Raw genomic sequence first — 27,848 nt, 5'->3', positions numbered from 1 at the left:
AAGACTGCCTCATGAAAGATTGCCGGGTACTCACCCTTTGTATATACGCCTAACTCCGGGAGGTTTGATTTCTTCATCTCAGAAGAGGTACCGTGTGTTCCATTTGTTAGACACTGACCATTCTCACATGTCCTAAAAGCAAAGTGGAAAAGGGATCATTTAGGTTTTCTAGAATCAATCATATTTACTGAGCGCTTACTATGTGCAGAGCACTGTTCTAAGTGCTTGAGAGAGTACAATATAACAGAGTTGGTAGATGCGTTAGCATAAAACAATAAGGGCAGTTCCAAGACAATGTTAAGAGCAGAGACCACACTCCTTCTCATTGTATTTTTCCACAGGATCCTAACTGAAAGGTCTTGTGCAGGCACTAAAATCTGAAGCAAATATGTAGAAGGTGGTTTAGCGTGATACCTAAGAACCCGAAACCAAGCATCAGGATGGCCTCAGAAGAAGGAGACTGTGAAATTAAGCCTCTTTCGTGAAAACTCTTTCATTCCAGCATTTGCAAGGGAAAAAAAAAACCCCTCACACACTGTCTTTAACATGGCCGAAGATTTTAATAGGCCCACATTGGCTCCATTTTTGGTTCATAGTACAAAAGAACCATCATTTTCACTCTGCATTTTTTCTACGATTGAATCCTTTCCTCCAAATGGAAATAAACTATCCTCTGCAAAATAATCAGATGCATGAGACTGAATATTTAAGATGTCTCAAGCCCAACAACCTACGTGATTCAGACAGAAATGTTGTACGGGGGAAAAAACTGAAAACCTTTCAGTGCAAACCTAAATCCTCCAGGGTGACTTATAAACAAAGACTGTTACAAAAGAGCAAGGAAGACTAATAAACCATTCAGTAGTGGATTCGCTTTACTGAAAGACAGGCTGTACAGTGTTGTCACCTCAAGCCCGTGACCAGAACTACGACGTTAGCATAAGTCTAAAAAGAAAGAGCTTCTTTTGCTGGTGGAAGGATATCATGGTAATTATTGCAGACAACCTCATAATGACAACACAGTTCTGGCAACCTAATAACCCAAAGGGCAGATCTCTCCAACGCTGAGAGGGGCAGGATTCAACTACAAGTGTGAATCCTAATGAATACATTTATGCTGGACATTTTATTCGCAGCGCAGAATTATTGACTTAAGCAAAGGTATCTTGTGTATTTCTACATGTTGCCTAACATCAGCGCCTTTGGAGATCTCAAATTGTGTCTTCTGAAACACCTTCTTTGCGGATAGCAGTGAACGCAAAGATAGGTAAAAAGAAACATCTTATACCCAAGTTCCACTCTCCCTTTTTGGTTCTTACAGAATAATTGAAATGTCATTAAAAAAAAAAAATCAACTGCATGCTACTTCCTCATAGGTATAATAATAATAATGATTATGGTATTGGCTAAGCACTTATTGTATGCCAAGCGCTGTTCTAAGTACTGGGGTAGATACAAGGTTATCAGTTTGGACGCAGTCCCTGTTCCATGTGGGGCTCACAGTCTCACAACCCCACCCCACCCCCCAAAAAAACCAAAACACACCTTAAATGATAAACAATAGAGGGGCTTACAGATTGTTTTCCCACAAAAGGTGACCACATTAATAATTTCTTTAATTAATAATTTCCAACATGCTTTCGTATCATTTCATGCTCTACTTATTAATTTATTTTACATGTACATCTCTATTCTATTTATTTTATTTTGTTCATATGTTTGGTTTAGTTCTCTGTCTCCCCCTTCTAGACTGTGAGCCCACTGTTGGGTAGAGACTGTCTCTATATGTTGCCAACTTGTACTTCCCAAGTGCTTAGTACAGTGCTCTGCACACAGTAAGCGCTCAATAAATACAATTGATTGATTGATTGATTGATTGATCAGTGATCTCACTTATCAGCAAGTGATCTGGCATCAGCAAAACCAGGCATGCAAAGAAGCAGACACCCGTGGGCTTAAGCTTCAGAGAAATCAGGGCAGACTGAGAGGAAATAAGGCAGGGGTCCTGAAAAGAAGGAAGGTGGAGGTTTTAAAAGAAATTTAGTAAAATTATCTTCTACTTTCCAGTCCATTTTCTTTGGTTTTCATGAGAATCTTTTTTTGCATAACAACAGAATCAGTCCAGGCAAAGAGCTGATGTTCTCTTAGCCTAGTGGAATGGAAACTGGTAGCAGTTGAAAGGGCAAGATTTGTAAAGGTGCAGTAGTCATTTCTGAATAAAATATGGAGTAACCCACTGATGTTTTTGACAGGTATTTGCAAAGCGACAAATATCCTATGGCCATCCACCCACTTTCTCATATATTCACAAATATCACAGTGAATACTTATTTCTTCCTGGTCAGATCAAGCAGAATCAAGGTGGGTTAAGATTCAAGGACCACAAAATAATAATAATAATGATGGCATTTGTTAAGTGCCTACTATGTGCACATATTCACAAATATCACAGTGAATACTTATTTCTTCCTGGTCAAATCAAGCAGAATCAAGGTGGGTTAAGATTCAAGGACCACGGAATAATAATAATAATGATGGCATTTGTTAAGCACTTACTATGTGCAAGCACTGTTCTAAGCGCTGGGGGGGATACAAGGTGATCAGGTTGTCCCACGTGGGGCTCACTGTCATCATCCCCATTTTACAGATGAGGTAACTGAGGCCCCGAGAAGTTAAGTGACTTGCTCAAGGTCACACAGCAGACATGTGGCGGAGCCGGGATTCGAACCCATGACCTCTGACTCCAAAGCCCATGCTCTTTCCACTGAGCCACACTGCTTCTATATGTGAGTGTGTGTGACTGTGTGTGTGAGAGAAAGTAGATGTGTGAGAGTGTGTGTATGACGGTGCATGTAAGCTCACTGTGGGCAGGGAATGTGTCTGATTATTGTTACATTGTATTCTCCCAAGTGTTCAATACAGTGTTTGCACACAGTAAGTACTCAATAAATACAACTGAATGAATTAAGTGTGTGACAGTGCATGTGTGGGACAGTGTGTGTGTGTGTGACAGTGCATGTGTGTGAGTGAACTGACCTGGAGTCCTGCATTAAATATTAGTAGAAACACCCAAAGAAAATAAAACAGTGTTTTATTAAGCAGCTGCAAAAGTTCTGTGCGTGAACTTAACTTCAATTTTGAGTTAGTTTTTTTTTCTTTTTAGAGGGACAGTTTGAAATGCATTTTTAAAATTTTCTGAGCCAGTATCTAATTTTCAAAGAGAATAATGGATTTTTCCTGTATACTTGTGTCATAGGTTAGTTTTATGGATTAGTTCTCCTACTTCAAAAGAAGATGCGGGGAAAACCTAGGCTGAACTTCACATGATGGCTTGACCTATTCAGATGAGAGGCATCAACCAGCCACAGAAAACAACCAGAGGATGTTAGAAAGAAGGTGGGGGAATCTTAAAGAGAAGCCCCTTTCCCCTAAATGGAAAACTGTCAGCTGGAACACAGTGGCTGGCCTGGGTAGAAACTAGGGTCAGAGCATTTTCTTTTAAACCACCAAGAGGAGGGGAGATTACAGGGGACTGACCTTAATTTCAATTATATTTATCGCCATGTCTCATTTCCCTAGAACAGTCAATATCCCAAGCTCCATTTGTGTTTCCTGCTGCTTCCTTCCCATTTTGCCCCAACCAATGGGAATTTCTTTGGGCACCTCAATCTTTCTCCCCTGCTCCTTGATATTGTCTCATTTTCTTGCATTTCTGAGCTCCCCATGCTACCTGTTCCTCTAGGACAATGTAAGGGCTTCTCTAGTTCTTTCCAAATCCCAAAATGCTTTGTTCTCTATACATGCATGTTTACATATCTTCACCTATATATCTATAGATCTATCGATAAATCTATAACTAGATAGTTGTATGTACACATCAACACACACATCCTGAGACTCTATTCTAAAATGTGGACTCCAGTACAATGTTCCAGCTTTGTAACTGGATAAAATGAAAATATGCACACAAGTATTCATTACACATATTTGAACTGATGCAGGGGGAGGGATTCATGTCTTTTGTAGGAGGAAGGAGAATACATTTTATATTGTTAACATTTTCCATGATCCTCAGTTTAGCTCACAATAATTGTTACTTATATTCCTGAGAAAAAAGACCCAAACTTCAAAATCTGCAACTGCTTTTGAAGACTTCCTTTTGATCCAAAAAGATTAATGACAATTTAGTTCTAATATTACAGCTATTCTCACTGTTCCATCAAGTCAGTGAGTGCTTAATCAGGAAAGATATTGAACATATATTGTTAGCACCCCTGAAACAGGAGTTTTCAACCACAGGCTGTTAATGATCCATGCCTTGACATGTTCTCTGAACTATTTAAATCTTTTAGCTCAAATTAAGGTTTGCTATTTGTCTTGAAATGCTCTAGGATTACAGCCCTAAGTGCTACTAAGAGGGCATTAGTTTGCTTTTTTTTTCCACTTGAAAATAAGATATGACTGAATTTACGACTTCACACAGCAAGAATGAAAAAAGGAAAAAGAAAAGGACACAAACACACAAAAGGTATGGTGAAATGCTCACTACTTTCTTTGCTCTGGATATCGCAGAGGGCAAATGGACACAAATCAAAATTTACCCAAAGAAGATGGATATTTTAAATGGGTAGGTAGCTTGACTGTCAACTTGAGTCAAATAAAATTCCCAAACCAGATCAATGAAGACAACCAACTGTCATTTGTTAATTTAATTCATGCAGTCACAACTGTCCTATTAATATTATAACAACAATCTCAGAAAGCAGTATGGCCTGGTGGAAAAAGCACCGGCCTTGAAGTCAGAGCACTTGGGTTCTAATCCCAGCTCTGCTAGTTGCCTGCTGTGTGACTATGGGCAAGTGCCAACTTTTATGTGCCTCAGTTTCTTCATCTTTAATAGTCAATGCCTTTTTTTAAATGGCATCTGTTAACTGCTAGGTGACAGGAATTGTTCTCCTCACTACTTAAACTTTGAACCCAAGTGGGACAAGAAGTGTGTCTGACTTGGACCCAGAAGTGAGAATGGTGCTTGACACACAGTTAAGTGCTTAACAGATACCACAATTATTACTATGATATTAGAAAAAAAGGGGAGACTGGTTTTTAGTTATTAATTACAAAGCCACACCAGGAACTGATAACTCTTTGATGACACCACCGAGTGTCTCTATTAAATAAACTGCTTGGATTGCAAACTGTCATCTGGCCTTTAGAGACGCACCTTAAAGTTCCAACACAACAACATGTAAAAGTGAATATAACTTGTTAGGACCAAACGTTCCTTGGCATCATTTGCTGTTTGAGGAATAGCGCTGTCTGAAAAATGGCAAAACAAGTTCTTCCTCTGGCTAAATTCACCCTGTAATGCCATTATGGTTCTCTTTCTATTCTAAACTTCTTGCACTGAACTGCAGACATCCCTTCAAGTGTAACTACATTTCCCTTGGAAGAATCTGTTTCCTATATTCCAATAAATCTTAATTAAAACATAATGAAGTTGATGATGATACAAATTTTAGGCAAGTGGGGGTATTTATGCTTATCACATTCAAGACCATTAGCTTTGCTACATAATTAACATCCCATTTCCCAAATTCTGAACAGAGGAACCTATATTCATAAAAAAGGTACAGACCTGTAAAACACAACATTTCATAAGACAACATTATGCTAAAGAGCATTTACTTATTGCCTTTGATTAGATGATATCAAAGAACTCTAGAGGAATTAACTCACGCACCTTTCCTCATCAGTTAGGTCAGAAATTAAGTACCAAAATTAGATGCTCTTTATAAATGGCAGGAAAACATAATTATTATTAAGGTCTGATCTGTTTTCTTCAGGGAACAAAATGCTCCATTATACTCATCAGTTAACTAATTTAGTCAAATGACTGCATGATTAATGTGAAGGCTGCTTTTTTCGGTTTTCTTTTGAATCAAGATCGAAACCCAAACAAACCCCACTGAGGTTGAATGCAGGAAGATCAGAATTAGGGCATCGATTCAACTGTCTGGATTCACGCAAATCTTCACCCACTGAAGAGCATAAACAAAAGAAATGATGATGTTCAGCAATATGTGAGGTCCTGGCTTTCCTCATTAAAAAACAATATTTTCACTATGGTAAGGGTGCACTTATTCTTACCGAATTGGAGGTTTTATGCTATGACAGTGAGATGGTTGTGAGCCCATGGATAACGGATGGGATGAAGGAATCTTGTACTCATCCCCATCTTCTTCTACTGTTTCTCTCATTTTGTCTGAGAGAGAATTCATTAAAGGAACTGGACACCTAGAGGGGAAAAAAAAACCATGGCAGCATGAGCTTAATTGTTCCAAAGAACAAATTGGACACAATGCATACATATTCAAAAAAACACTTGATTTTGCCCATTTTCATCTTTCAATTACACGTTAGAAAACTTTCTCTGAAACGCTATATGGATGAATCGGATTTGTCAATCACAGAATAAGATTCCAAACAAAAAAGTGTTTTCGTGTTTTTTAAAAAAAATTTAAATGGTAGCAGGGATTGTCTGTCAAACCAACCATAAAGTCTTTACAATTGAAAATGAACAGACACTTCCAAGCAAATATACTGGAAGACTGTCTTCTCTTTGTGTGCTTCAACATGAAATGAATAAAATATTCATTTTAGCTTTTTAGAGAAGCAGTGTGGCCTAGCGGAAAGAGCATGTTCCCAGGAGTCAGAGGACTTGGGTTCTAATCCCAGCTCTGCCACTTGTATGCTATGTAACTTTAGGCAAATTACTTGACTTCTATGGGTCTCAGTTTACTTATCTGAAAAATGGGGTTTTAATACCTGTTCACCCTCCAACTTACTAGTGGACCTTATGTGGTACAGGGACTTTGTCTAACCTGATTATCTTGTATCTACCCCAGAATCTAGTATAACCTTTTGCATAAAAGTAAGTGTTTAACGAGTGTTAGTATGAGTGTGTTTATGCCCCCAATGATCCTAGTCTCAAAAGGTACATCATAAAGGTATAACAAGTTTATAGAAAAGGAAAATTTAGTTCAATGACAATCTGTTCTCCTTTATACAGCTACATAACATGTCAGAAATGTTTATCACCAAACACTGGTGAAACAGCTACACAGTAGTAAAAGTAGTAAAATACCAAGAGACTACTTCAGCATCAGATTAATTTAAGGTTGGGAGACAATGTTGGTAGCTCGATTCCTAAAATAATTACAAAAAAAAGAGACAGAAAAGGTGTGGAAAAGAATTAGGTGTTGTGGGTGTGCATACAGAAGAAGAGGGGTGTCACAAGATTGTGTTCACAATGTGCTTTTCATAATGCTGCTTTTTTTAAAAAAAAAAAAAAGCTTGCTTAGCCAACAATGGTTGAATAAAACATAGGGGCTAGACAGGCAACCTATTTTATGAACACAATTAGGCCAACGTTTTCAGAGAAACACAATTTTTCACACTAGATTTCTAAGAACTTGTGTGCAATTTTCGACCACCTTCTGCAGAGGGAGCAAGCTGCCTTCTGTAAAACACAGCCGCTGGCCTGAAATCTTTCACCTTTCATCTCTTTCACTACCAACTAGAATCACAAATTTTTATGCCGTTTGGATGAAACAGTTTCAAAAAGGGATGGGAAAATTCTGAGGGGCACATCCAAAGACTTGAATCCATACAGAATAGTTTTGAAGGCTGAAAATCACACCAATCTAAAATTCCTAGGAAAGCGCGGTTTGTTTTTTTTTAGATGACTGAGGGCTAGATATGTATTCTTTTTTTAAAAGTACCTGTCATTGAGCTTTAGTGTCTTAGCGTGTCTGTGAAATTAATGACTCTAATGGGAATTACAGGGCATGCAATAAATAAATAAATAAATAAATAAATAATAAACAAATAAATAAATCAATAAATCAATAATAAATGTAATCAATAAATACGATTGATGATTGATGATGATGTGCAGAAGCAAAATTTTGTTCTCCCCAAAGCTCTCGAGGGTAATGAGTTGAAACTAGGTGCAGAGTAATTTGGCTAACTACGGAAGCCAAGAAAACACAAAAAGCCTATGTGAACAAAGTGACCTGGAAATCAGGGAGAGGACTCGGACAGGTTCCATGTGAAGGTCATTTCTTCTTTCATATATGTATATATATATATATATATATATATGATGGCATTTATTAAGCGCTTACTCTGTGCAAAGCACTGTTCTAAGCGCTGGGGAGTTTACAAGGTGATCAGATTGTCCCACGTGCGGCTCACAGGCTTAATCCCCGTTTTACAGATGAGGTAACTGAGGCACGGAGAAGTGAAGTAACTTGCCCAAAGTCACCCGGCTGACAGTTGGCAGAGCCGGGATTTGAACCCATGACCTCTGACTCCAAAGCCCGCGCTCTTTCCACTGAGTCATGCTGCTTCTCTTCTTAGAAAGAGAAGCTGTGTGGCTTAGTGGAAAGAGCAGAGGCCTGGGTGTCAGAGGACCTGGGTTCTAATCCTGGCTCTGCTGCTTGCCTGCTATGTGACCTTGGGCAAGTCACTTCACTTCTCTGTGCCTCCATTACCTCATCTGTTAAATGGGGATTAAGACTGTGAGCCCATATGGGACACGGACTGTGTCCAACTTGATTATCTTGTGTCTACCCCAGCACTTAGTACAGTGCGTGACACATAGTAAGCATTGAACAAAGATCATTAAATAATTAATACCATCATTAGAAGGATCAGGACCCTCCACGGAATAAATTAACCTGATTCATGGGATACTGTTTTCTGAGGAAACACTTCAAACCTCACATCCTATGTTCTCGCCTGCGGTGGACATATATACAGTATTCATTCGATCACATTTATTGAGCGCTGTGTGCAGAGCACTGTACTTTATGCTTGGGAGAGTACGTTCACTGTCTTTTGATTATTGAGAAGCAATTTTTGATTATTGAGAAGCAGCGTGGCTTGGTGGAAAAGAGCACGGGCTTTGGAGTCAGAGGTCATGGGTTCAAATGCTGCCTCCGCCACTTGTCAGCTCTGTGACTTTGGGCAAGTCACTTAACTTCTCTGTGCCTCATTCCCTCATTTGTAAAATGGGGATGAAGACTGTGAGCCCCACATGGGACAACCTGATCACCTTGTATCCCCCCCAGCGCTTAGAACAGTGCTTTGCACATAGTAAGTGCTTAATAAATGCCATTATTATTATTATTATTATTATTATTCTTTCGTATAAAAGCACATGGATTGGTGGTAAAACAGAATTCTAATGCAAGTCACCTGACAATGTGAAATTTATTTTCTAAATTGCTTCATTATATATATTAAGAACAACTGCAAGTAAAAGTGAAATGAAATGTGCATTACTAATTCCTTGCACTGTCCTTGGCCTCAGGTTAACATAAGGTCACCACAGTGAGTTACCTGAAAGATGATTGCTTTTCCATAAGCATTCACCATCACAGCAGAAAGAGCAAGCTTCTATTTCATTCTTACTAGCAATTACTAAAAAAACCCAAAACACACTTTTCACACCACTATAAAATGAAAGATTCCCTTGCTGAATCCTTATGTACAAGGATTGAACAGCATTTACTGAGTCCCTTCACTGTATCCATCACTTATGTTATTATACCAGTAGTAGTAGCAGTGATAATGATAACAATGGTATTTATTAATTGCACACTATGTGCCTAGCCCTGTTCCAAGTACTTGAGTAGGCACAAGACAATCAGAGAAGACACAGTCACTGCTCCATATGGGACTTACAGTCTTAGAGGGAGGGAAAACAGAAATGTACTCCCCATTTTACAGATGAAACAGAGGCACAGAGAAGTTAAGTGTCTTACCCAAAGTCACACAACAGGCAAGTGTCAGATCCAAAATTACAGCCTGTGTCCTCCGATTCCCAGTCCCCTGCTCTTTCCATTAGATGATCCTACCTCTGATTAGAAAAATTACAAAGATATCTCCCACTAATCAATCTATGGTAGGTAGAGAGAGCCCTAGAACACAACACTGTGTCAAGCAAACTGAATTAAAGTACATGGAATTGACGGACATCATTCCTGCCCTCTGGAAGCAGGGAGACAGGCTTCAGCTGCAGATAATTTACTGACGGCAGGAAAAAGAAGGGTGTGTGTTCAGGAACGCTGCTCGAGTGATAGGGTCTCATGGTCAGGGATGGATGCCTCCTACGAAAGTGCTACAGGAAATCATGGGGACTTTGATGATTAGGTGGGGCCTCCATCCAGGCCTTAGAACACCCTCACCCTTCACAATAATAATAATAATAATGACATTTGTTAAGCGCTTACTATGTGCCAAGCACTGTTCTAAGCACTGGGGGGGGGGGTACAAGGTAATTGCGTTGTCCCACGTGGGGCTCACACTTTTAATCCCCATTTTACAGATGAGGTAACTAAGGCACAGAGAAGTTAAGTGACTTGCCCAAAGTCACACAGTTGACAAGTGGCGGAGCTGGGATTAGAACCCATGACTTCTGACTCCTAAGCCCAGGCTCTTTCCACCGAGCCACACTGCTTCACAAGCAGTGACAGACCACCTCTGTCCCCATCTTCGGAGCCCTACTCAAATCATATCTCCACTGAGAGACCTTCCCCAACTAAGCCCTTATTTCCCTTTGTAAACCTTCCCTTCTGAGTTGCCTACACATTTGTGGGGGTGCGGGGAGGGGTTTCCCCTTAAGCCCTCTGATATTCTCCCCTTCCTCAGCCCCACAGCACTTATTAATCAATCAAAAGTATCTGAGCACTTACTGGATCTGTGACCTTTGGGCAAGTCATATTCACTCCACCCCTCAGTCCCACAGCACTTATGCACGTAGCTATAAATTACACATTATAAATTATTTATTTTAATGTCAGTCCCCACCTCTAGACTGTAGGCTCATTGCAGGCAAGGAACTCATCTGCCAAGTCTTATAAATTATTTATTTTAATGTCAGTCCCCACCTCTAGACCGTAGGCTCATTGCAGGCAAGGAACTCATCTGCCAAGTCTTATAAATTATTTATTTTAATGTCAGTCCCCACCTCTAGATTGTAAGCTCATTGCAGGCAAGGAACTCATCTGCCAAGTCTTATAAATTATTTATTTTAATGTCAGTCCCCACCTCGAGACTGTAGGTTCATTGCAGGCAAGGAACTCATCTGCCAAGTCTTATAAATTATTTATTTTAATGTCAGTCCCCACCTCGAGACCGTAGGCTTGTACTTCCCAAGCGCTTAGTACAGTACTCTGCACATAGTAAGCGCTCAATAAATACGATTGATGATGACAGGGCACGGGCCTGGGAGTCACAAGGTTTGCTGCCATTTGTCTGCTGCATGGGGACAGGGTAGGGGCCTGGGAGTCACAAGGTTTGCTGCCATTTGGTTTTGTACTCTGTCTCCCCCTCTTAGACTGTGAGCCCACTGTTGGGTAGGGACTGTCTCTATATGTTGCCAATTTGTACTTCCCAAGTGCTTAGTACAGTGCTCTGCACATAGTAAGCGCTCAGTAAATACGATTGATGATGACAGGGTAGGGGCCTGGGAGTCACAAGGTTTGCTGCCATTTATCTGCTGCATGGGGACAGGGTAGGGGTCTGGGAGTCACAAGGTTTGCTGCCATTTGGTTTTGTTCTCTGTCTCCCCCTTTTAGACTGTGAGCCCACTGTTGGGTAGGGACTGTCTCTATATGTTGCCAATTTGTACTTCCCAAGCGCTTAGTACAGTACTCTGCACATAGTAAGCGCTCAAATACGATTGATGATGACAGGGTAGGGGCCTGGGAGTCACAAGGTTTGCTGCCATTTGTCTGCTGCATGGGGACAGGGTAGGGGCCTGGGAGTCACAAGGTTTGCTGCCATTTGGTTTTGTTCTCTGTCTCCCCCTTTTAGACTGTGAGCCCACTGTTGGGTAGGGACTGTCTCTATATGTTGCCAATTTGTACTTCCCAAGCCCTTAGTACAGTGCTCTGCACATAGTAAGCGCTCAATAAATACGATTGATGATGACAGGGTAGGGGCCTGGGAGTCACAAGGTTTGCTGCCGTTTGCTGCATGGGGACAGTGTAGGGGTCTGGGAGTCACAAGGCTTGCTGCCATTTGGTTTTGTTCTCTGTCTCCCCCTTTTAGACTGTGAGCCCACTGTTGGGTAGGGACTGTCTCTATATGTTGCCAATTTGTACTTCCCAAGCACTTAGTACAGTACTCTGCACATAGTAAGCGCTCAATAAATACGATTGATGATGACAGGGTAGGGGCCTGGGAGTCACAAGGTTTGCTGCCATTCGTCTGCTGCATGGGGACAGGGTAGGGGCCTGGGAGTCACAAGGTTTGCTGCCATTTGGTTTTGTTCTCTGTCTCCCCCTTTTAGACTGTGAGCCCACTGTTGGGTAGGGACTGTCTCTATATGTTGCCAATTTGTACTTCCCAAGCGCTTAGTACAGTACTCTGCACATAGTAAGCGCTCAAATACGATTGATGATGACAGGGCACGGGCCTGGGAGTCACAAGGTTTGCTGCCATTTGTCTGCTGCATGGGGACAGGGTAGGGGCCTGGGAGTCACAAGGTTTGCTGCCATTTGGTTTTGTTGTCTGTCTCCCCCTTTTAGACTGTGAGCCCACTGTTGGGTAGGGACTGTCTCTATATGTTGCCAATTTGTACTTCCCAAGCGCTTAGTACAGTGCTCTGCACATAGTAAGCGCTCAATAAACACGATTGATGATGACAGGGTAGGGGCCTGGGAGTCACAAGGTTTGCTGCCATTTATCTGCTGCATGGGGACAGGGTAGGGGCCTGGGAGTCACAAGGTTTGCTGCCATTTGGTTTTGTTCTCTGTCTCCCCCTTTTAGACTGTGAGCCCACTGTTGGGTAGGGACTGTCTCTATATGTTGCCAATTTGTACTTCCCAAGCGCTTAGTACAGTGCTCTGCACATAGTAAGCGCTCAAATACGATTGATGATGACAGGGTAGGGGCCTGGGAGTCACAAGGTTTGCTGCCATTTGTCTGCTGCATGGGGACAGGGTAGGGGCCTGGGAGTCACAAGGTTTGCTGCCATTTGTCTGCTGCATGGGGACAGGGTAGGGGCCTGGGAGTCACAAGGTTTGCTGCCATTTGGTTTTATTCTCTATCTCCCCCTTTTAGACTGTGAGCCCACTGTTGGGTAGGGACTGTCTCTATATGTTGCCAATTTGTACTTCCCAAGCGCTTAGTACAGTACTCTGCACATAGTAAGCGCTCAATAAATACGATTGATGATGACAGGGTAGGGGCCTGGGAGTCGCAAGGTTTGCTGCCATTCGTCTGCTGCATGGGGACAGGGTAGGGGCCTGGGAGTCACAAGGTTTGCTGCCATTTGGTTTTGTTCTCTGTCTCCCCCTTTTAGACTGTGAGCCCACTGTTGGGTAGGGACTGTCTCTATATGTTGCCAATTTGTACTTCCCAAGCGCTTAGTACAGTACTCTGCACATAGTAAGCGCTCAATAAATACGATTGATGATGACAGGGCACAGGCCTGGGAGTCACAAAGTTTGCTGCCATTTGTCTGCTGCATGGGGACAGGGTAGGGGTCTGGGAGTCACAAGGTTTGCTGCCATTTATCTGCTGCATGGGGACAGGGTAGGGGTCTGGGAGTCACAAGGTTTGCTGCCATTTGGTTTTGTTCTCTGTCTCCCCCTTTTAGACTGTGAGCCCACTGTTGGGTAGGGACTGTCTCTATATGTTGCCAATTTGGACTTCCCAAGCGCTTAGTACAGTAATCTGCACATAGTAAGCGCTCAAATACGATTGATGATGACAGGGTAGAGGCCTGGGAGTCACAAGTTTTGCTGCCATTCGTCTGCTGCATGGGGACAGGGTAGGGGCCTGGGAGTCACAAGGTTTGCTGCCATTTGGTTTTGTTCTCTGTCTCCCCCTTTTAGACTGTGATCCCACTGTTGGGTAGGGACTGTCTCTATATGTTGCCAATTTGTACTTCCCAAGCGCTTAGTACAGTGCTCTGCACATAGTAAGCGCTCAATAAATGTGATTGATGATGACGGGGTAGGGGCCTGCGAGTCACAACAGTTGCTGCCACTTATCTGCTGCAAGGGGACAGGGTAGGGGCCTGGGAGTCACAAGGTTTGCTGCCATTTGGTTTTGTTCTCTGTCTCCCCCTTTTAGACTGTGAGCCCACTGTTGGGTAGGGACTGTCTCTATATGTTGCCAATTTGTACTTCCCAAGGGCTTAGTACAGTGCTCTGCACATAGTAAGCGCTCAATAAATACGATTGATGATGACAGGGTAGGGGCCTGCGAGTCGCAAGGTTTGCTGCCGTTTTTCTGCTGCATGGGGACAGGGTAGGGGCCTGGGAGTCACAAGGTTTGCTGCCATTTGGTTTTGTTCTCTGTCTCCCCCTTTTAGACTGTGAGCCCACTGTTGGGTAGGGACTGTCTCTATATGTTGCCAATTTGTACTTCCCAAGTGCTTAGTACAGTGTTCTGCACATAGTAAGCGCTCAAATACGATTTATGATGACAGGGTAGGGGCCTGGGAGTCACAAGGTTTGCTGCCATTTGTCTGCTGCATGGGGACAGGGTAGGGGCCTGGGAGTCACAAGGTTTGCTGCCATTTGGTTTTGTTCTCTGTCTCCCCCTTTTAGACTGTGAGCCCACTGTTGGGTAGGGACTGTCTCTATATGTTGCCAATTTATACTTCCCAAGCGCTTAGTACAGTACTCTGCACATAGTAAGCGCTCAATAAATACGATTGATGATGACAGGGTAGGGGCCTGGGAGTCACAAGGTTTGCTGCCGTTTGCTGCATGGGGACAGTGTAGGGGTCTGGGAGTCACAAGGCTTGCTGCCATTTGGTTTTGTTCTCTGTCTCCCCCTTTTAGACTGTGAGCCCACTGTTGGGTAGGGACTGTCTCTATATGTTGCCAATTTGGACTTCCCAAGTGCTTAGTACAGTACTCTGCACATAGTAAGCGCTCAATAAATACGATTGATGATGACAGGGTAGGGGCCTGGGAGTCACAAGGTTTGCTGCCATTTGTCTGCTGCATGGGGACAGGGTAGGGGCCTGGGAGTCACAAGGTTTGCTGCCATTTGGTTTTGTTGTCTGTCTCCCCCTTTTAGACTGTGAGCCCACTGTTGGGTAGGGACTGTCTCTATATGTTGCCAATTTGTACTTCCCAAGCGCTTAGTACAGTGCTCTGCACATAGTAAGCGCTCAATAAATACGATTGATGATGACAGGGTAGGGGCCTGGGAGTCACAAGGTTTGCTGCCGTTTGTCTGCTGCATGGGGACAGTGTATGGGTCTGGGAGTCACAAGGCTTGCTGCCATTTGGTTTTGTTCTCTGTCTCCCCCTTTTAGACTGTGAGCCCACTGTTGGGTAGGGACTGTCTCTATATGTTGCCAATTTGTACTTCCCAAGTGCTTAGTACAGTGCTCTGCACATAGTAAGCGCTCAATAAATACGATTGATGATGACAGGGTGGGGGCCTGGGAGTCACAAGGTTTGCTGCCATTTATCTGCTGCATAGGGACAGGGTAGGGGCCTGGGAGTCACAAGGTTTGCTGCCATTTGGTTTTGTTCTCTGTCTCCCCCTTTTAGACTGTGAGCCCACTGTTGGGTAGGGACTGTCTCTATATGTTGCCAATTTGTACTTCCCAAGCGCTTAGTACAGTACTCTGCACATAGTAAGCGCTCAATAAATACGATTGATGATGACAGGGCACGGGCCTGGGAGTCACAAAGTTTGCTGCCATTTGTCTGCTGCATGGGGACAGGGTAGGGGTCTGGGAGTCACAAGGTTTGCTGCCATTTGGTTTTGTTCTCTGTCTCCCCCTTTTAGACTGTGAGCCCACTGTTGGGTAGGGACTGTCTCTATATGTTGCCAATTTGTACTTCCCAAGCGCTTAGTACAGTGCTCTGCACATAGTAAGCGCTCAATAAATACGATTGCTGATGACAGGGTAGGGGCCTGGGAGTCACAAGGTTTGCTGCCATTTGTCTGCTGCATGGGGACAGGGTAGGGGCCTGGGAGTCACAAGGTTTGCTGCCATTTGGTTTTGTTCTCTGTCTCCCCCTTTTAGACTGTGAGCCCACTGTTGGGTAGGGACTGTCTCTATATGTTGCCAATTTGGACTTCCCAAGCGCTTAGTACAGTGCTCTGCACATAGTAAGCACTCAAATACGATTGATGATGACAGGGTAGGGGCCTGGGAGTCACAAGGTTTGCTGCCATTCGTCTGCTGCATGGGGACAGGGTAGGGGCCTGGGAGTCACAAGGTTTGCTGCCATTTGGTTTTGTTCTCTGTCTCCCCCTTTTAGACTGTGAGCCCACTGTTGGGTAGGGACTGTCTCTATATGTTGCCAATTTGTACTTCCTAAGCGCTTAGTACAGTACTCTGCACATAGTAAGCGCTCAATAAATACGATTGATGATGACAGGGCACGGGCCTGGGAGTCACAAGGTTTGCTGCCATTTATCTGCTGCATGGGGACAGGGTAGGGGTCTGGGAGTCACAAGGTTTGCTGCCATTTGGTTTTGTTCTCTGTCTCCCCCTTTTAGACTGTGAGCCCACTGTTGGGTAGGGACTGTCTCTATATGTTACCAATTTGTACTTCCCAAGCGCTTAGTACAGTACTCTGCACATAGTAAGCGCTCAAATACGATTGATGATGACAGGGTAGGGGCCTGGGAGTCACAAGGTTTGCTGCCATTTGTCTGCTGCATGGGGACAGGGTAGGGGCCTGGGAGTCACAAGGTTTGCTGCCATTTGGTTTTGTTCTCTGTCTCCCCCTTTTAGACTGTGAGCCCACTGTTGGGTAGGGACTGTCTCTATATTTTGCCAATTTGTACTTCCCAAGCCCTTAGTACAGTGCTCTGCACATAGTAAGCGCTCAATAAATACGATTGATGATGACAGGGTAGGGGCCTGGGAGTCACAAGGTTTGCTGCCGTTTGCTGCATGGGGACAGTGTAGGGGTCTGGGAGTCACAAGGCTTGCTGCCATTTGGTTTTGTTCTCTGTCTCCCCCTTTTAGACTGTGAGCCCACTGTTGGGTAGGGACTGTCTCTATATGTTGCCAATTTGGACTTCCCAAGTGCTTAGTACAGTGCTCTGCACATAGTAAGCGCTCAATAAATACGATTGATGATGACAGGGTAGGGGCCTGGGAGTCACAAGGTTTGCTGCCATTTATCTGCTGCATGGGGACAGGGTAGGGGCCTGGGAGTCACAAGGTTTGCTGCCATTTGGTTTTGTTCTCTGTCTCCCCCTTTTAGACTGTGAGCCCACTGTTGGGTAGGGACTGTCTCTATATGTTGCCAATTTGTACTTCCCAAGCGCTTAGTACAGTACTCTGCACATAGTAAGCGCTCAAATACGATTGATGATGACAGGATAGGGGCCTGGGAGTCACAAGTTTTGCTGCCAATCGTCTGCTGCATGGGGACAGGGTAGGGGCCTGGGAGTCACAAGGTTTGCTGCCATTTGGTTTTGTTCTCTGTCTCCCCCTTTTAGACTGTGAGCCCACTGTTGGGTAGGGACTGTCTCTATATGTTGCCAATTTGTACTTCCCAAGCGCTTAGTACAGTACTCTGCACATAGTAAGCGCTCAAATACGATTGATGATGACAGGGCACGGGCCTGGGAGTTACAAGGTTTGCTGCCATTTGTCTGCTGCATGGGGACAGGGTAGGGGCCTGGGAGTCACAAGGTTTGCTGCCATTTGGTTTTGTTCTCTGTCTCCCCCTTTTAGACTGTGAGCCCACTGTTGGGTAGGGACTGTCTCTATATGTTGCCAATTTGTACTTCCCAAGCGCTTAGTACAGTGCTCTGCACATAGTAAGCGCTCAATAAATACGATTGATGATGACAGGGTAGGGGCCTGGGAGTCACAAGGTTTGCTGCCGTTTGTCTGCTGCATGGGGACAGTGTAGGGGTCTGGGAGTCACAAGGCTTGCTGCCATTTGGTTTTGTTCTCTGTCTCCCCCTTTTAGACTGTGAGCCCACTGTTGGGTAGGGACTGTCTCTATATATTGCCAATTTGTACTTCCCAAGCGCTTAGTACAGTGCTCTACACATAGTAAGCGCTCAGTAAATACGATTGATTGATTGATTGATTAGGAGTCACAAGGTTTGCTGCCATTTGGTTTTGTTCTCTGTCTCCCCCTTTTAGACTGTGAGCCCACTGTTGGGTAGGGACTGTCTCTATATGTTGCCAATTTGTACTTCCCAAGCGCTTAGTAGAGTGCTCTGCACATAGTAAGCGCTCAATAAATACGATTGATGATGACAGGGTAGGGGCCTGGGAGTCACAAGATTTGCTGCCGTTTTTCTGCTGCATGGGGACAGTGTAGGGGTCTGGGAGTCACAAGGCTTGCTGCCATTTGGTTTTGTTCTCTGTCTCCCCCTTTTAGACTGTGAGCCCACTGTTGGGTAGGGACTGTCTCTATATGTTGCCAATTTGTACTTCCCAAGCGCTTAGTACAGTGCTCTGCACATAGTAAGCGCTCAATAAATACGATTGATGATGATGATGATGATGTGGCACCGCGCTCTCCCAAGCACTCAGTACAGTGCTCTGCAACAGTAAACGCTCAATAAGTACCACTGATTGTTCGATTACCGTGTGCAGAGAGCACTGAACGAAGGGCTTGGGAGAGTACAATGTAAGTTATATAACTTGTGCACATATCCCCATCTTCAAAGTCCTACTCAAAGCAGAGAAGCAGCGTGGCTCAGTGGAAAGAGCCCGGGCTTTGGAGTCAGAGGTCACGGGTTCAAATCCAAGATCTGCCAATTTTCAGCTGTGTGACTTTGAGCAAGTCACTTTACTTCTCTGTGCCTCAGTTACCTCATCTGTAAAATGGGGATTAAGACTGTGAGCCCTCCGTGGGACAACCTAATCACCTTGTAACCTCTGCAGCACTTAGAACAGTGCTTTGCACATAGTAAGCACTTAATAAATGTCATTATTATTATTATCCCCCTGTAATTTATCTGTCTGTCCCTCTATTATTATTATTATTGTCCCCCTGTAATTTATCTGTCTGTCCCCCCTCTGACAAAATTTATTTGTCTATCTCCCCCTCGTTTGCAAGCTTCTTGGGATCAGAGATCATCGTTACCTACTCCTTTGTACTGTACTCTACCAAGTGCTTCGTACAGTGCTCTGCACATGGTGAGCATTCAATAAATACCACTGATTGAAGTAGTGAACAAGCAGGGGGGATTAGAAATTCATCAGGGAAATATTTCTAGAGACGTGATTTTAGAGGGAATTTGCCGATGGGGAGAGCTGCAGCCTGTCAGATTGGAAGGGAAAGGGAGTTCCAGGCCTGAGGAGAGGGAGGGTGTTAGGGGAAGGTGCCAATGTCAGGAGAGATGAGAAAGGGACCCGGGGATAGGTTAATTTGAGGGGAATTTAAGAGTGAGGGCAGAAAGTGGATAAGAGGGAGGATAGAGACTGATTAAGTGCCTGAAACCCCCTGGTTAGAAGTTTCTCCTTGATGCCGAGAAGAATAGGTGACCATTGGAGGTTTTTGACTAATGGGGAGATGTAGACAGAATGCTAGCTTAGAAAAATAGTCCTGGCAGCAGACTGAAATATGGGTTGGGGAGGGGAGAATGTAGTTAGCGATGAAGACGATAGTGAAGTGACCCTTCGAGGAGGACAGAGAACCTGCACAAAGGAATTAATTCTAGTGTTGCTGGTCTGTCTTCTTCCCTGTACGTCACATTCCCTCCTTGAAAAGAGGCAAAGAGATGAGCAGGGCTGGCAGTGGGTACACAAGGGTTTCTTTTCACGGAAAGGACTCATTTATAATCAAAGGGACCATAGGCATGACCCAGAAGGGAGGGGGTGGCCTTGATAACACCTGTGGGCTATCCTGGCCATGTTGGCCAGCTCTTTTTTCAGGATTCCTGCTGGATCTGAGAAGCAGTGTGGCCAACTGTAATGAGCCCGGGCCTGCCGGCTATGCTATTCATCTGCTATGTGACCTGGGGCAAGTCACTTCACTTCTCTGGGACTCAGTTTCGTCATCTGAAAAATGAGCATTCAATACCTCTCCTCCCTCCTACTTAGACTATGAGCTCTGCGTGTTACAGAAATTGTGTCTGACCTGATTATCTAGAATCTTCTCCAGTGTTACGAACAAAGACGACAAGTGGCAGAGCTGGGATCAGAACCCAAAATGTCTGACTTCAGGACTAGAACTCTTTCCACCAGGCCACGCGGCTTCTTTCCTCCCTAAAGAGTGCCAATACCTTTCCACTCCAACTTCATGTGTGATGCTGTTACATGCTTATTCCCGCAGGAGAAAATTGGGAGCTCAAAGAGCTCATAAAGAATTTACGGTGAAATTACAAGTACATTTAAGAAGGCATTAGCAATACCTCATGACACATCTCTCTCTCTCTCTCTCTCACACACACACACCCTTTTAATATACTGGGCCTAAATTATCACACTTGCCTCATAGTATCATTATTATTATGCCAGTGCTTAGCAAATAGTAAGCGCTTAATACCATTATTATTATTATTACTCTGAATCAATCAGTCAATCAATCAATCGTATTTATTGAGCGCTTATTGTGTGCAGAGCACTGTACTAAGCACTTGGGAAGTACAAGTTGGCAACATATAGAGACGGTCCCTACCCAACAGTGGGCTCACAGTCTAGAAGGGAGGATTTTCTTGTAAATATACACTAGATTTCTACTGAAGAAAGGGACTCTGCTGATATTTTTTTTTAAATGGTACTTGTTCAGCACTTACTATGTGCCAAGCCCTCAGATAAGTCCAAGACAATCAGGTCGGACACCGTTCCTACCCCACAGGGACTCACAGTTTAAGCAGGAGGGAGTAGGATTTTATCCCCATTTCACAGAAGTAATGCAGCCTAGAGAATAATAATGATGATGACGGTATTTGTTAAGAGTGATTTGCCTAAGGTCACGCAGCAGACATGTGGCAGAGCCAGGATCAGAACCCAGGTCTTCTGACTCTCAGGCTTGTGGTCTTTGCAGTAGGCCTTCCTGCTATCCCACAAGCTCAGCCTTTTTTTTAAAAAGGCCTGTTTTGCAACTCAAAAAGCAACCTCTTGACCAAACTTCAAAAGTGCAGGAGACACCCTCTCAATGACAGTTAATGTCATTTCAGATCTTGCGAAGACACCCGGTCTAGGAATGATGCAGACTGGTACTTGAAGATTCACCCTGCTCCTTAAAAAGACTGCACTTTGCCAATAACTTTTTACCAATGTAAGGTTTCAGAGTGAAATGGGTGTTCATTCAGATCAGCAATTTCACAAGGAGCACGCAGTCACATCAAGACATGAGTTTCAAGAGAAGAATAAGCTTGGGTTTAAGCCAGAGTTGCTGACCTTTAATAAAACATGGAAACTGACACCCAGAAACTTAGTGTTCCATTCTTATCTTCCTTCACAGCCTTTCATATGACCGGTGAACAGAGAAATCCCCTAATTATATATTTGGTGAAAATTCAATAGGTCCTTGATATGAAGAGAAAGCGGGAATGAATGGGACAAAGGTTTACAAATGACTGAGTTAATAGGAACAAACCAAAACTTGGTTTGTGAAAAGAAAAGACAATTCAAATCAAAACCTGTTTTCATCCCCATGTACTGTAAAAGGGGAAGACAAACGCATAGGAAAAGGGAAACAAATTTGAGAAGTTTTAGGCAATGGGAGGATTTGAAATTCAAGCAATCAATATCTAAAACAGTGTGGCCTAGTGGAGAGAGCAATGACCTGGTAATTGGAGGACCAGGGTTCTAATTCCAATTCTGACAGTTGCCTGTTGTGTGACCTTGGGCATATAATTCCAGAGAGCAATATAATAATGATGAAATAAGGTGAAAGCAGCAGGAAAGGACAATTTCCACCGCTTCAGTTGGATCTTGAAAACACCGCAGTTATGGGGTATGAGAAGCAGTGTATCTTAGTGGAAAGAGCACCAGCCAGGGCATCAAGGGAACTGGGTTCTAATCATGCCAGGGCATCAGGGGACCCGAGTTCTAATCAAGGTTCCTCCATTTGTCTGCTCTGTGACCTTGGGTAAGTCATTAAGTTCTCTGTGCCTCTGTTCCTTCATCTGCAAAATGAGGATTCATAGTACATTGCCTGGCATAAAGTAAGCAACAGTATGGTAATGAATGGTAACAAATACCATTAAAAAACAACAACAACAAAAAACTGTTCTCCCTCCTAGACTGTGAGGCCTTTATGCGACCTGATTGTCTTTTATCTACCCCAGGATTTAGTGCAGTGCTTGACACAGTAAGCACTTACTATAGCAATTATTATTATTACAGATCATTATCAATCATGTCTGTCTCCCCCTTTTAGACTGTGAGCCCACTGTTGGGTAGGGACTGTCTCTATGTGTTGCCAATTTGTACTTCCCAAGCGCTTAGTACAGTGCTCTGCACACAGTAAGCGCTCAATAAATACGATTGATGATGATGATGATGATTACCAGTCAAAACACCCTGCTAAAGTGGTCAACCATGACTTGGTTAGGGAAGGTCTTCAAGATCTTTTCTGTAATTCATTTTGTTCTTTCATCTCCCCTATTTTGAAGGATGAGACAATCCAGAAACTTGTACTACTGAAAACACAGTCATTGAAAATACAATTCACCATTAAAACCTAGTTCAAAAACTTTGCCTTGGAACTCCATCTACAAGAATGAACCTGCCCTGTCAGGGCAGGTTCTGCTGTAGGAGTTGGAATGTTCTGGGAATTCTGGGCTTCAGAAATCATTTCTGAGGGGGACTGCAAATCCTCAAGGCAGAGAGAGAGAAACTTCTCCGGGACTATAATTAACTTATTCTCCCAGTGCCCATGACCCTGTCTGCCTTGTGACCTTGGACAAGTCACTTCACTTCTCTGCGCTTCGGTTTACCTCATCTGTTAAATGGGAATGGAGATTGAGAGACTCACATGGGAAAATGACTGTGTCCAGCTCCATTTGCTTGTATTCAACCCAGCGTTTAGTACAGTGCCTGGTACGTAATAAGCAGTTAACAAATGCCGCTATTATTATTACTCCACTGTAATGAATTGGGGCTTGGGGGACGAACATTAATTCTTTCAGACTAGTAAGACTCTTGTTAGTGCATTGACGCCTATCTTGTGCATACATGACTGGAATGCAGTAAACAATTGTGATTTAATTCCTTATGGGCAGGGAACGGGTCTATCCAGTCTGTTAAACTGTACTCTTCCAAGTGCTTAGTACAGTGCTCTGCACACAGTAAGCACTCGATAAATACCACTGACTGATTCATTAATGTTCATTCCAAAGGGCTTAAGTTATTTTTTAGGAGTAAGCATTAGGCACTAGGAGATATAACACTTGCTTGCTCTAATTTTCTAAGTCTAATGTCTAATTTTCACAATTGTTAACTTTAACTGCCAAGGATGAATATCACCAGGGTGAAAGCCTTACAGGGGGATCAAGAGGGTAAGAAAGTCAAACCAAACAAAAAAAAATACAGAGCAGCTCAGCACAAAATGAGGTGGTGGAAACAAGTAGGATCATTTCCACCGGCTGTAACTTTCCACTACTTATAATGTCTGGTCATTTTGTTTTAAATTTCCATACTTTCTTGCACTTTGCTGAAATTCAATTAGGGCTATTTTAAATTGGCCAAATACTCTGCCTTTCACGACTGTCAGGGAACTCTGAGGAAAACTGATTTTACCTGCTCTCCTTTCCTTTTAATAAAAGCCTAAATACTACGCTAACCACTTGGGACATTTTCAAGAATATCAAAGTTGGGGCACATTTTTAAAATGAATTTTATATGTCTTGGTCTCCCTCACCAACATCTATCCTCACCCCTGCCATTTCAATCCCAATTGACATTCCTTTCAATGTCCACTTCTTATACCTCTCTTTTGGATGCAGAGATTTGCTGAAATTCTGAGCAGAAAAGACTCACAAAAGATAGACAGGGACTAGACATGTAACAGTAGCAAAGCTGCCGGAACAGTTAGAAAGGTAGAACGGTGCCAGCGCTTAGAACAGTGCCTGACACATAATAAGCACTTAACAAATACCATCCTCATCATCATAATGTACACATTTTGCTTAGGGCCCATTTCTCAATTGACAGCTATAAAGCAACAGTTTATACAGAGCATTATGCAGGGGCCGAATAGACAGTGAAATTGGCCAAAGCCTGAGAAATTCCTTTATTTTAAAATCATATCAATGTTTCTCTCACATTGGGTCCTTCATTTTTTTTCCCTCAGCTCTCTGATTCTTTGTAGCCATAAGCCACATGCATATTTTAGAAACTACTATACGAAATAGCAAGTTAAATAGCTCATTTACTCAGACGATCTGGATCAGATCATAAGAAAACGATTCTGTTACTTGTATCATCGTTATCATCATGGTATTTATTGAGAGACTGTGTCTGGACTGGTTAACTTTTATCTACCCCAGTGCTTGGAAACAGTAAGCGCTTAACAAATACCATCCATACAACAATAAATTGATAATATGAATAGACATTTATGGAAAAATAAGTTAGCTTGTCAAAATAGTAACAAAGGAGTAGCCTTGATCAATTTTAAAGGTAGTATTTTAGGAACAAGATGAAATTAAGTGACAATGAAGTGATATTTGGACACCTAAAGGCCCCTTAAAGTTTGAGGCACCTTTCTGATGAACAGAAAACGTGGAAGTTCATTCATTCCTTCATTCACTCATATTTATTGAGTACTTACTGTGGACAGAGCCCTGAATTAAACCCTGAGGAGAGTATACTACAACTACAAATAGATACATTCCCTGCCCACAATCAGCTTACAGTTTGGGGGGGGGGGGAGGGAAACAGACATCAATACAAATAAGTAAAATTACAGATCTGTACTTAAGTGCTGTGGGGCTGGGAACGGGGAACAGCAATGGGAACAAGATGGAGAAGGGAGTGGGAGATGGGGAAAGGTGGGGTTTACTCTGGGAAGGCATCTTGTAGATGTGCCTTAAATAAGGTTTCGAAGGGGGTAGAGTAATTGCCTGTCGTGTTTGAGGTGGCATTCCAGGCCAGAGGCAGGACTGGCATAGGGGTAGTGAGATCGAGGCACAGTGGGAAGGTTAGCACTAGAGGAAAGAAGTGTGCAGGCTGGGTTGTAGAAGAAGAGGGCAAGGTGGTGGAGTGCTTTAACGCCAATGGTGAAGGGCTTTTGTTTGATGTGGAGGTGGATGGGCAAACACTGGAGTTTTTTGAGGAATGGGATGATGTGTCCCGAACTTTTCTGTAGAAAAATGATCCGGGCAGTAGAGTGAAGTATAAACTGGAGTGGGGAGAGACAGGGGGCTGGGAGGTCAGCAAGAAGACCGATGCAGTTATCCAGGCAAGACAGTGGTAGCAGTTTGGACGGAGAGGAAAGGGCAGATTTTAGTGATGTTGTGAAGGTGGGACCAGTAGGATTTAGTGAAGGATTGAATATGTGGGTTGAATGACAGAGAGGACTTAAGGATAACACCAAGGTTATAGGCTTGTGAGACAGGAAGGATGGTGGTCCCATCTACAGTGATGGGAAAGTCAAGGGGAGGACAGGGTTTGGGTGGGAAGATAAGGAGCTCTGTTTTGGTCATGTTAAGTTTGAGGTGATGGGAGGACATCCAAGCAGAGATGTCTTGAAGGCAGGAGGAGAGATGACAGAGTTAAAGACAACTTATCTACTGAAACAACCGTATACACTGAAGGCATTTTGTAAAGTTGGGTGTTATAGGCTGTTAAACTCATTCATTCATTGTCGCATTCATTAAGCGCTTACTGTTTGCAGAGCACTGTACTAAGCGCTTGGGAAGTACAAGTTGGCGACATATAGAGACAGTCCTTACCCAACAACAGGCTCACAGTCTAAAGGTATTTAAAAATATCATCATAATGTCTGAATTACTGTAGCTCTCAGAACCAACCATCTAATTTCCTGGATGCTGATCATATACAATCTTAAACCAATTTGCACTGACACAGACTTTCTATATTTAATTTATTAACCAGTGTTCTCATCTATGAAATAGCTTACACTGTGAGATGCAATTGGTAAAAATCAACTAAAATGCATTCATCTCAACGCTTGGGTAGTTCCAGTCTACTCCTATTATACTTGACCCTAATGAGTATAGCCAGACAATGCAATTTTACGTGCTAAATCCATCCAAAAATAATTTTTTACTAAGCAACTGGAAGCCTTTAAAAACTGTGCATTGAATGAAAGATTGTTTTCTTTTTTTAATGGTATTTGTTAGGTACTTCCTATGTGTCTAGCTCTGTTCTAAGCGCTAGGGTACATACAAGTTAATCAGGCTGGATACAGTCCCTGACCTTCATGGGGCTCCTAGTCAAGTAGGAGGGAGATCAGGTGTGGAATCCCCATTCTGCAACTGAGGAAACCGAGGCACAGAGAAGTTAAGTGACAGAGTGGCTTAGTGGAAAGAGCCCGGGCTTGGGAGTCAGAGGTTGTGGGTTTTAATCCCGGCTCCACCACTTGTCTGCTGTGTGACTTTGGGCAAGTCACTTGACTTCTCTGTGCCTCAGTTACCTCATCTGTAAAATGGGGATTAAGACTGTAAGCCCCACGTGGGCAACCTGATAACCTTGTATCTACCCTAGCATTTAGGGCAGTGCTCAGCACATAGTAAGTGCTTAAATGGTGGGGATATGGGGATCCCATCTTATCCTGCTAGAGTGGGGTAGGATGAAGAAGTGGAATTTAGAATGCCGGCTACTGTGATTGAGGATTTCATGAAACTTCAATGGGGAAGATGTCTTTCTCTGAAGCTTTCATAAAAAGCATAGAGAGTTAAGTAGCTCTCTTCGTGCTAAAGTTAACTGCGGCCCTGGCTAGAGCCAAGAGAACAGGCTAGATGCCACCTCATGGTTTTACTCAGCCACGAATTCTATGGGAACAATGACATTATTTTTTTGAAAAATCAGTGAAACTGGGTGTATATTATGTAGAGACTACAGACATTCCCATTACAGCAAAACAATACTCGAACCATTAAAACCGCACGTTTTCAGGGTTAGCGAAAGGTGAGCGGCTGAATTCACATTATAAAGACGGAATTCATTCTGGGCATACCATTCAACGTTAAAAGCATTTTTCTATTTAATCAATACAATTTCACTTTGCAACGAGAGAATAAAAAGGGTTAATTAAAATGTCTGCTTCAGATTCATTTACAATTTTAAATTTGGCATGATGGCAAGGGAATGAATTTCCTTAGGCTTTGACCATTCTTACCTCACTACTTACCTAACAATTGCTGATGGAGACAAAAACTAGTCAACCCCTACACCTATAGAAAAGGTATTTCTCAGAAAAGACCTGTTAAGGTAAGAACTAGATGGGGTCTCACTAAATTCACTGATTTACTAGTGTCTTCTGATTGAACTAAGTTTTGCTCTACTAAAGAAAATGACTGTAGTATCTTGCGGGATCAAACAGCGTTGACTATGTCAATGGAAGATGCTGAAATTTTTCAACAGAAAGACAAAATGTATGTTCCTTTTCGACGGGAAAAGACACAGCCCAACCAAGTGCATAGGTGACATGCAGATTTAGAATAATGATAACTCACTTTACACTAGGGTGAAGGGATGCGGTTGAAGTAGGAGGAGAAAGCCGTGGAGGGATGTCATATTCTTCACTTCCCAAGTGGCCGTTGGAAAAGACCTGCAGAGAGAAATACTGGTAAGTTCCAAAGACTGGCCATGTTTCTTGAGCCGGGGTGAGCTAATTTTTTTGCAAAGGTACTCCAAAAACTAGTAGACATTTCCTTTCCTTTGACAAGTGGGGTGAAAA

The 27,848-nt window shown here is 43.1% G+C and overlaps 1 protein-coding gene across 1 annotated transcript in view; it reads right to left on the bottom strand.

The window, feature by feature from the left end:
* Positions 1 to 27,848, bottom strand: part of CBLB (Cbl proto-oncogene B) — a 221,031-nt gene that overhangs the window by 25,051 nt on the left and 168,132 nt on the right. Inside the window, exons 13-15 of the mRNA XM_038766102.1 lie at positions 27,625 to 27,719; positions 6,148 to 6,294; positions 35 to 132 (exon numbers count right to left, since the gene is read on the bottom strand). Coding sequence (XP_038622030.1) covers positions 35 to 132; positions 6,148 to 6,294; positions 27,625 to 27,719 — 340 coding nt within the window. The remainder of the gene's footprint in view (positions 1 to 34; positions 133 to 6,147; positions 6,295 to 27,624; positions 27,720 to 27,848) is intronic.

This window comes from Tachyglossus aculeatus, chromosome 24 (genome assembly GCF_015852505.1).
Source record: "Tachyglossus aculeatus isolate mTacAcu1 chromosome 24, mTacAcu1.pri, whole genome shotgun sequence".
Classification (NCBI taxonomy): Eukaryota; Metazoa; Chordata; class Mammalia; order Monotremata; family Tachyglossidae; genus Tachyglossus; species Tachyglossus aculeatus.
Note: the sequence above shows the minus strand (reverse complement) of the source record. Positions and strands in the feature narration are given on the sequence as shown.